We start from the raw sequence: 11,400 nt of genomic DNA, 5'->3' as shown, positions 1-11,400 counted from the left end.
AACACCACTGAACATATGGTGCTGCAAACATTATGTAAATGTTTTCCAATAGCCTGTGTTTCGCGTCCTGTTTCCCTTGGGCTTGCCGTCCATTTTCCAGAATTACGCGTAACGGCCATGTCACCAACATCACATTGCCTACTTTCACCCCCAAGTTCGCGAAAGCGAGCCTGGTCTCAGCGCAGAGCTGTCCGCCCGCTCACCAGGCGCAGCTCCGCTGGATCACGCTGTCGGCAATACGCGCGCTGCTGGGCAGCGGACGCTTTGGGCTCATTGCGGAGCTGACGTAATGGGGGTTAGTGATTGGCCCCGTGATGCAGCGCCGCCGCCGAATGGCTTGAGTGCTGCAGTCTCCCGGCGCTGGGAGGGGAGGTAGACGAGAGGCACTGGTGCGTCAACGTATAGGTTATTATGGCATCGCGGCGAATGGAGACTAAACCGGTGATAACGTGTCTTAAAACACTCCTTATCATCTACAGCTTCGTTTTCTGGGTGAGGATTTATTTCCTTTTTTTCCCTAAATATCCCAGTCATGTAAAATGGACTAAAATAATGAGAATTGCATTTTGCTTTGCGACGTGCACTTGGTACACAAAAAAAGCTTAAGATTGCTAAACGGATCGAATCGCTTATTTACTTGTCGAGATTTAGGATGTATTTGACAACTGATAATTTTTACAGAGAGAAAAAAAATCCGTGCAGTGATAAGATTGAAAGACAAACGGTGATCTTTCAAGATGTCTTTAACCCCGGCGTACTGGTTGCTGTGTGATGCGCGAACCCTACTGCAGCAAACATGAAAGATCCTCAGTTTGATACTGAACCTGCCTCACCATCAATCCACCCTACCCTGCAAGTTTGTTTGCTCAGTTTCCCGACTGATCATTTATATTTAGTCATGTTTATTTTGCGAATTTTCACTGGTGGAGCATCATATCCCTTAGGATTCTTCGGTAGCGAGAGCAAGCTGGGCAACTTGCTTCATTTTCCCATTGTATTTATTTTTTCCTTTTTAGATACAATTAGACAATTGTATTAATTACACAATTCGTCTATCTTGAAATAACAGACCAGAGACGCATAGCAGTCGCATTGTTGGATATTTTTAAGCAAACGCTTTAAAGTAATTCAGTCGACGTTATTTGCTGTCATGCCATTCGACTGCAGTGTTTTCCACCTGCATGATAGATTTCTCAGATAGGCTTTTGGAAAGATGGAATAACTTGGAAGATCGGCGCCGAATTACTCCAGTTATTACTGATGCAACATTTTCTCCAGTGAATGGATTTTTGCCATGATTTGATTAAGAAGGAAATTGAGTTAAATAAATGTATCTGTTTAGTTTTAGGTCCGGAGCAGAGCATTGGAATAATAAGTAACTAATTAATGCTAGATATGAAATATGGTGGTTCTATTTAAAACCTGCAATGTTTGAGGATTTTTTAACGTTACTGTGGGCAGTTGGTAGCTACATTGCTAATACACATTTTAATTTCAACTATGTAAATAATAGTGTTTGCAATATGGCAATTACACTTAGTCTCATCATATCCAGCGTTTTGGTTTACAGTATCTGGTTGTTTTGCTGAGTCTTTATGACAGAGAAATGAAAATGCATCTGGAAGGTTTACAGCATTGTGTGGTATTTCTGTTTATTCTGCAAGATACAGTAGCTGGTAATCAGAGGTAACATACATTACTGCAAGCTCATAAGGTATACTGGTGGGATAGTTGTGCTTTTTTTGCACAAGAAATGGTACTGGCAACCTCACAGATCTTCAATTCTTCACCATTGCATTTATATTTTATATTTCAAATATAGTCAGCACGATCAATATCAGACAAAATCTGAAACCGAGCTACATTCTTGGAATGTGGGGGATGAGTGATGAAGTGAGAGAATTCCAGAAACCTGAGCCTTGGCAGACAAAGCATTGAGGACATTAGTGAAATGGTGAAAAATCAGTACGGTACTATGCAGAATGAAGGAGTATGGAGATCCAGGCTAGTAGGAGCTACAACATAGGGAAGGGGGAGTCCACGGAGGGATTTAAAAACAAAGACAAGAATTTTACAGGATTAAGAGTAAGTAAGCACACGGAGAAGCAATGGTTAAAAGGGACATTACAAATTAAAATATCAATGATAGACCTGTGGGTGGACGCAAGACAGGAGGCCAGGAAATTGATAACATAAGCACATGAGAATGTTTAGAAATAGCAGGAGGAATAAGCCTGCTGACCTTTGGAGTCTGCTCTGCCATTCATTGGGATCGTGACTGATACTTGACCTCAGCACCGTTTTTCTGCTTTATCACCATATCCCATGATTCCCTCAATGCCCAGAAGTCTGCAGTTTGAACATAGCTGGGCTTCCACAGCCTTTCAGGCTAGAGAATTTCAAAGGTTCACTGCTCTCTAATCTCTTTATCCTGTTAGTGGGGGAGGAAATATCCTCATCTGAATTCAACCTCTTATTGTCAAATTGTGTTCCCTAGTCATGGACTCATCCTTCTGAGAAAACATCCTCCCTACATCTGAGCCTGATGAGTCCTTTACGAATTTTAAGAATTTTATAAGTTTCAATGACATTTCCTCTCATTCTTCTATACACTAAGGAAAACTGTTCCGGTCTACTCTACCTCTCCACCAGTGGTAAACCTGCCAATTATGGGACCAGTCAAGTAAATCTTCATTTCACTCCCACTGTAAACCATCCTTTCTTAGCTAAACAGACCAAAGCTATTTACAATACTCTAGGGATGATTACCGTAATACACTTGCAAAGAGTCTCCCTCATTCCTATAATTAAACTCTTTCTAAAGATTCAAGATTCTTTGATGTCATTTCCAGTACATAAGTGTAAAGAGTATAAACTAAAGCGCTCCACTGAAGCGTATAAAATAACTCACTAAGATAAAGAACACAATAATAAAAAGCAGAATAAATATAAATACATAAGATACATTAATGGATTATATGTACATAAAGTGGTGCTAGATACAAGAGTCTGTTCATAAGATGACTAGCAGGAAATGATAAAGTAATGGCGGATACAGGTATATCGCTTTTCTAATTCTTAAAAAAAGTATATAAAAGGATTTCAGCAACGAATGAAATAGAGCAGCTATGGTGACAGGTAATGTTACAATTTACAATACAGAAGAAGGATTTTAAGTACATTGGATCTATAGTTATGTCCTAGCAGAAAAATCTTTCAGTCCCATTCCCCTCTTGCTCTGCAGTTTATTCTCTCTCACATACTCATCAGCTCACCTTTTTGATACTTCTGCCATTTATCTACACTGAGGAAAGATTCGTGATGGCCAATTAATCTACCAGCACGTCATTGATATGTGGGAGATATGATGGAAAACCACACATTGGTAGGGTGAGATTGAACCCCAGTCACTGGAGCTGCAACAATCTTTGCCATTGCTTGGGTAGATAGCTGTGGTCAATGAGTAGGTACGAAATTGAAAACGCATCTCAAGGGCGTATGTGCTGCTACAGGTGAAATAATTAATACAATTTACCATTGTAGCTGAACTGTATGAAGTTATATACTCCAATATGTTTTGTCTTTGCATTTTGAACAATGTATTGGTGCAAAAAATATGTACAGCTACGGTTCAGTGAAAGCTGGTACATTTATGCAGCTTGCTATGATATTTGTAAGTACACTAATTATAATTGTAATTTTTAAAAATCTGCTTTTCTAAACTTTTGTTTGAGAAAGCATTGTATCCATTGCAACGTCTAGGATTCTGAATAGTAGCATAACAGGATGGCTATCTCTTATGCAGTTTGTCTGGTAGTTTTGGATACCCAAAATATTAGAAACACTTTCTGGAATTTTTTAAATGTTCATTAAGACCATAAAATGTAAGAATGGCCATTTTCTTTTATGTATTAGATTGTTGTGAAGTGTTTTGTTTATCAAGCACATCAACTGGTCAGCTTGCTTAGAACCACTGCAGGGCTACTTCTGCCTTCTGATTGGAATTGGGGAATATCTGATGATGGGCACTCAGTGGCCACAGGAATGGAACCCGGTGTGGTCTTGCCTGTTCAGGGATGCTCTTCTACACACCACTGTTGTAAAGAGTGGTTATTTGTGTTACTGTTGCCTTCCTATCTGACCACTCTCCTCTGACCTCTGTCGTTAACAAGACATTTTCTCCCACAGAACTGCCGCCAGCTGAATGTTTTCTTTTGTTTTTTGCATTATTCTCTGTAAACTCAAGAGATTGTTGTGCATGAAAATCCCATGAGATCAGCAGTTTTTGGGATACTCAAACTACCCGATCAGGCACCGACAGTCATTTCACAAGACAATGTCACTTAGATCACATTTCTTCCCCATTCTGATGTTAGGTCTGAACACTAACTGAATCTTTTGAACATGCCTGCATGTCTTTAATACATTGAGTTACTGCCACATGATTAATTTATTAGATGTTTGCATCAATGAGCAGGTGTACCTAATAAAGTGGCCACTGAGTGTATTGAGTTTCCTGTCTGAGAAAGTTAATGGAAAAACTACACCACTGCTTTTCTAGTTACAATAAACGTTCTATGTATATTAAAAATTACCAGGTGAAATGAGAAGCAAATTTTTTTTTGTTCTGCTTTATTTATTTTAATGCCCATTCCACCTTCAGTTGTGCTTACTGGTTTCCAAGAAGGAACATTTAATAAATTACACATCTCAGTAAGGAGAGCATTTGAATCCCATTTTAGGAAAGGTGAAATGTCAATATTATTAATATTTCAACAATTAACAGAGCTCTTATAAAACAATAATTTAGCTAACAATTCATTACCCTTCATAAATACGTAATAGATTCTCCTTAACCAGCTTCATTTTATTTACAGCATTATGTGGGTCATAGAGGCAATAGCTTTTAACCAACACTATATACCAAATGTTGGGCATTAGTAATTACAGTTTCTGCTTTGTACATAATTGGTATTCTGTGTGCAGATGTACTTGATCTCCACATTGATTTTCTTTTTCAAATTTCCCCTCATAAAATTGTATAATTATATTTAAAGTCTACCCGGAATTTGTGCAATTTCTTGTTAAGTTAAATGGTATATTTACTTGAAGCAGAATAATGCAACTGAAAATGGTTCTATCAGAAAAATAACATTTAATGAATTTCAATAACTGAAATGTACTAAGCTATATCAAATTTTGAAAAAATGTGAAAATAATATTTTAAAATAAATATTTTAACATTTAAAACATGGCAAAAGTGATCTGTAAGTATTTTTAAACTCAGTCAAAGCTAAATTTGAACATACTTCTCAAAGCTCTATAAACGGGAATTGAGGGAGGGCCTGGCTCTGATATTTTTAAAACAATGCAAAAATTAGCTGAGACTTGATTGTGGTTGGATGTAAATTGTACCTAAACTTCCTTGTAATGCTGGCGAATTCTAATAAGCTACATAAACCTAGTAGAATTTTCATCCAGTTTATAAAGACAGAAGGTGAGGACTGTGTAAGCAGCATTTATATCAAACTGCTAGCTAGGTAGATAAATGAACTGGATCCATTTGAGAAGACAGGGAATAGAAACAAGGACAAGTCATCTAGCACTTTGTAACCTTGCTCTGCCATGCAACAGGATCGTGGCAGATCTGCCTCAGCAGTTGTATTTTCAGAACTCATGATACTCCTGATATCCAGAAATCTCCTAAATTATGTTTATTCAAAGACAGTGTCAGTATCTCCTGACTAAGGGTCTCGGCCTGAAACGTCGACAGCGCTTCTCCCTGTAGATGCTCCCTTGGCCTGCTGTGTTCTACCAGCATTTTCTGTGTGTTGTTGTTTGAATTTCCAGCATCTGCAGATTTCCTCGTGTTTGGTCAGTATCTCCATAGCCTTTCAGGGTACAGAATCCCAAAGGTTCGCTCCCCCTGATTAAACAAATTTCTCCTAAATAGCCAGCCTTATTCTGATATGTGAACACCACTCTATAACTCCTCCCCTCTGGCGTGTTGAATGTTTTACTGAAATCTCCCACTACTCAGTTTGTCTGCCTTTTGGCATTACCATGTTCCAAAGCAGTGTATAGCCATTAAGTCTTTTTTGTGTGCATCATCACTATAATGTAAGAAAGATTCAACTGAAAATTATTTCAAGGTGCTAGGATCCATGGGATATTTTTAAAAAGGCACATAGATACAATGTGTGTATCACTAACTTTCTTCAGTATGATGGCTATATTTACTTTGTCATTATTGAGTGGAATATAATCAAGGGCATTATTCAAAAATAACCATGAGGAATTTTGGATTTATTTTTATAATAGATTTTTTCTGCTAATAAATCAAGCAAATCTTTGATCGCAGCATGTTCAGATGGAAAGCAAGATGATGCTAATAGTCAACCATGTGGTAACTTGACACATTTAGTTTAACAGAGCTGTTTGAATCAGCATTTTAAATATTTCTTTTAATCGGATTATTCCAGACACGCACTTTTCTTTAATCAGCAGTCGCTCCCCTGTGAGCTCTGGCAATGACCTTGTAGGCCGACCTGACAGGAGAGCAAAGTCTGAAAAATCATGCAAGGTTCATCTTGCACTAAGTTAGCTCATGTTAGTTGGTGAAACATCAGCTTTAGGGTTTCGTAGATGTTTTGTGTCGTTGCTGGGCTTTCTCAGAGGCTTCTTGTGAACCCGTTTTGCAGTGTTGCTGATAGAGAGTTGCCAGGGCATCTGTACCATTTTGATCAGGGATGGATCATAATCCGGAGAGAGGGGGAATGGTTTGTAAAGAAGTCATTTGGAGAAAAAGGAACTGTAATGGAGAGTGAACTCCCAACTTCTTGGCAGTATAACAATACTATTCATTCTGTATTCTGCTCTCGCGTAAAATGATGTCATTTATCCTAAAACTGTTTTGTATGGCAGTAACAAACGACACTGACAGTTTTGCTGGTGTTAAAATTGCAACATCTGGCTTACATCTTGAAAATCTGTTGCTAGTTATTTCCAAACAATTTCACATGCAGGATAGGTTTATTGGCATTTTGCAAGTGCACATTGACAGTTAGTTTTATAAGACCACAAATATACAAATCTTTTGAGGATTAAACAACTTTATTCAGAAAATACAAATCACAGAAGGTCCTATTTTGATCCACGGTCTGTTAGCTCAGAAGAATTTAACAGAACTGGAAGTTGGAATGTGTTAATGGATAACTAGATGATCCAGTCTTCGCTACTGAAGCATTCATTTAAAAAGCACATCATTATGTGTGTCTGGTATTCAGTAAAGCTGTGCTTTATATAGAACATAGAATGTAAGTTATCTCAGTTTATTTAATAAAGAACATTAATTAGCAGGGTTGTACACAAAGGATTGAAAACAGTAAGTGAGATTTTGCTGAAAAGGTGCATCTCAACAAAACTAGAATGCTATTGTGTTCAACAAATCTGTGTAAAGTGCTACTCCCTGAATATCAAATCAACTGAGGTAGTTTGCTGTTTTGCGCCATTGTCAGCTTGTAATTCCAGCCGCTATTTAAAATGTAAAGATTCACAAACATGCCTCGTAAAGGGGAACTCTGTATATTGATGTACTGACCTGTTCTGGGTCAGAAGTTTATTTTCTATAGAATAAGCATCAGCTAATATAGATAATTCAAAGTGTAAGAATTGCTGAGTCACCAAGTTATTCTTTTCAGTACTATTTCTGGCAAGCTGTTATTCCTTCCGTGCTGTTATATGCAGAGTACAAATAGTTACAGAGTTGTTGAATAGCCGTATTTATATTTCTGCAGCTCCAAAACCTAAAGTCATCACAAATTTCAACCAGATTATTCAAGGGAGATTAACAGGCTGTTACTGCAGATTGTGTTGGCACCATTTCACCATTGGCAGTTTATAATTTAGCATGAAAATAGAGGAGCAGCTTTGTCATTACTGCTTACATTATAAAATCATGCCTGAAACAATATTCACATATGCACAGATAAATAAATGCAATTTTTCACATGCTGGGAAAACATTATTATCAGTGATGATGGTGAACCTACAGTTGACAAATATTTCTTTTGTACACTCAGATTGACATGTAAATTCAGGGGCAAAAACTTGATTTTCAATTTGGTAAACATTAAATATGTGAACCAAAGAAAATAACTTTAAAATTAACTCAATGATCGTGTACCTTCTAACATAACAATTTTATACCTTCTTTGCAGAAATGTGGTTTTACCAGTGCCTGGTCCTGGTGTATGTTCTTCAGTTCTGAGTGTTTGCAGGCAGTTAGATAATGAACAGGGTAAGAAGTGGCAGCAGGAATGAACTTCATCCATATCTACATATTCACATGTGCACTTTTCCTGCAATAGTAAAAATTACAACCATATGTCAACTTGATATGAGTTTTTTGACCAGTGTTGGAGATAATTCTTGCCGGCCAGTGAAACCATTGTTTGAAGTTTATTGGAATTACTTGGACGTTGCTCTCTTAAAATGAGGTAGAAAAGTTTAACATGAGCCATTGGTTTCAGAAAACTTTTAATTAGGTTGCAGAAAAATTTAACTCCCAGAAGAGGAAGTACCTGATTCATTTGAAAGTGTCAGCAGAAAAAAGTTTTAAGCAGCCATTAGTTCTGGCCCACAACAAGAAATCAAGGAACAAAAACCTGAAAATGCTGGAAACATTGACAAAGTGTGACAGGTCTTCAACCTGAAATGCAATCTAAAGCTGTAAAGTATGAAAAGTTCTTGAATTGAAGGTAGAGGCAAATTGAATGCAACTAGTTAATGAGACAATGGAAGCAATTGTGAAGGGAAGGAAGCAAACCTGTCATCTGGAGTCAGTTGATGTGATGAAGAGATCACTGAGAATTATAAAACAGTGTTGCTTGAGTTTAATAATGAAATATTTTATTACATTTTTATGTAAAAGCCATTTTTTTTTGTATTCGCAGATGTTTTGTTGCACTACAGCAAAGGTTTCACTTCTGCTGATTGCCAGTGTGTGGAAGACAGATATAATTAAGCTTGGTTCAGCCATGTATTGCAGGAAGAGCAGATATAGTTGAAATAGAACACAAAATTATGATGGGTGCCACAGAGAGCGATATTTTAATCAGTATGATAGAGTTCATGTACTAATGCTACCTTCCCATACAGTATCTGACACCCTGAAATAGGAGGTTGGTGTGGCTAAGGAATTATATGACATAAATAAGCAGTGTGAAAATAGGAGACAGAATTAAATGTATTCCAGGTATATCAGTAAAGTCATACGAGACAAACGAGGGACCGCTCAAGAATTATGTGATGGTGAGTATATTCTAGAAAAGACTTCCACTGATTTGAATCAAAAATTGAATACACTAGCGATGGATAAGTTGCTTTGGTGACAATCACTCAGCAAACTAAACGATTAAATCTGTGAAAACAATATTAATATTAAATTCTTTCAAAAAAAGGGGAAATCTGTGTGGTGTCTGTCTATGCATGACAAATGTATGACATGTACATGTGCACAATATGATTAGAAAGAGTGAAATAAACAAATCCAGTCTCTGGAGGTGCAAGAGATCATGGAAGAAAGCCCATTCTACTTCACACTTTGTGATGGCCAAACATGCAGTGGAATTTTTAAAACGGGGCTAGATACAAAACTTATGCCTCTATTTTTAAAAGCATTAGCCTTATATGAAAATGTGCTTAAAAATAATTAATACATTTATGTAGCATTTTTGTTAGTGCAATTTTTGCCTTATTTTAATTCTTTTTACTCTTGTAACTTTTTTCTATATTTGACTATTACATCTTAATGATCTGTATAAATTGAATATTAAATTCCGGTTAATTGGGACACATTGGGACCAGCACATTTTGACCCAATTAAGTTGCTGCCCCAATTAGGCGAAATTTCCAGGAAATAGTTTTTTTTTAAAAAAGACAAGCTAAGTAACAAATAACATTTTTAAATGAAATACAGAGCAAATTAGAACACTATCAATTAATGTCACCATTGACACATTGCTGCATTGTATATCTGGATAGTTTCAAAGCCCAAGTATCTTCAGCTTTTTCTTCAATGACCTTCCCTCTGATTTGTTCAGAAATGTAGGTGTTTACTCACAGATAATAAAGCCGGCTGTGTGCCCCAGGAAATGATCTGTGAACAACCAGGCTTGGGCTGACAAGTCACAAATAAGGTTTGAATTTTGTACCTTCCAATGTGTAGTCAGGTGTGCTCTACAAAATAAGCTTTCCTGTACAACTGTACAACTTAACTGTATAACTTAAATATAACTTAACTGTACAAAATATTACATTTCTTATAATTGAAGGCACAGCTTTTGTAGCATTACAGTGGACTACCGCTAATCATTTAAATGCAAGTGTTGAAGTAATAATCAAAGCTGCATTGTGATCAATTGGTTTTATTTTGCTCTTCCCGCTGATGAAACTTAGGAATTGCACATGCCCATTCTTTAATATGTGGGCCATTTTGAGGAAAGAAACAGAAAAATCCTTATTAAAATGGAGGAAAATTTATTCCCAAATTGGTAACATACTTTAGATTAGTTGTAAAACAATTTAAAACTTGCTATGTCATATTTGGTTATCTACACATCAAGCACTTATCTAAATTCATATTTAAGTAATAGCTTGTGCTTAAATTGAGTATGTCCTGGCTTCTCTTTATGGTTGCCAGTGGCAACAGGATTTCTGCCAGTTTTGGTCTCTAAGCATTGTAAATCATGTCACCACAATAATCGGAAGGGGAATAGAATGGTGTATTCAAGGAGGTGAATTAATATGGTGTTGAATAAGAATATGTTTTGAGTCCTATAAGTTACTCATTTCTTTTTAAGACTACTGGGAAAGTGGGTCTCTGCGATTATCAGTATTGTATGATGCAATTGAAATGCAAAAAGGATGATCCAGTGAGATCTTTGTACCACCTTTATTCTAGATTGAGAAACATTTTGTCTGTGATATATTTTTTAGCCTGCAAGTATTGCAGTGTCATTCATTAAAATGTATTTACTCCTGTTTAATTATTGCCGGTGTATCCATTATAAATGACTTGGGGACCGTCCTCTCTAGTATATAGAAGATACCGAAATTCAGCAGCTCAGCACATCATTGATGCTTGTACACATGGGTACCACCATGCAACCTCTATAATGCCACCCTCGTGGTGTTTAGTTGTGCAGGCACGGAGGTGTCATAATGCAGGCCACTCATGCAGAAGCAGCTTTTGCAAGTTCTGCTTCTTCTTAAGTTAAAGAATATCCAAGTCTGTGAAGTTCGGTGCTTGGATCTACAGGAATGTCCACTTTAACTTAAAAGCAAGGTCTACATCTGTTCCGAATCCAGTCATTTGATGTCTCGAAGGAGTTCAGAATG

At 37.0% G+C, this 11,400-nt stretch overlaps 1 protein-coding gene across 1 annotated transcript in view; it reads left to right on the top strand.

The window, feature by feature from the left end:
* Positions 1-327: 327 nt before the first annotated feature.
* Positions 328-11,400, top strand: part of tspan7 (tetraspanin 7) — a 105,617-nt gene continuing 94,544 nt past the window's right edge. Inside the window, exon 1 of the mRNA XM_073045559.1 lies at positions 328-492. Within this exon, the coding sequence (XP_072901660.1) occupies positions 412-492 (81 nt within the window). The 5' untranslated portion in view covers positions 328-411. The remainder of the gene's footprint in view (positions 493-11,400) is intronic.

This window comes from Hemitrygon akajei, chromosome 5 (assembly GCF_048418815.1).
Source record: "Hemitrygon akajei chromosome 5, sHemAka1.3, whole genome shotgun sequence".
NCBI classification, from domain to species: Eukaryota; Metazoa; Chordata; class Chondrichthyes; order Myliobatiformes; family Dasyatidae; genus Hemitrygon; species Hemitrygon akajei.
This window is presented reverse-complemented; position numbering and strand designations above follow the sequence as displayed.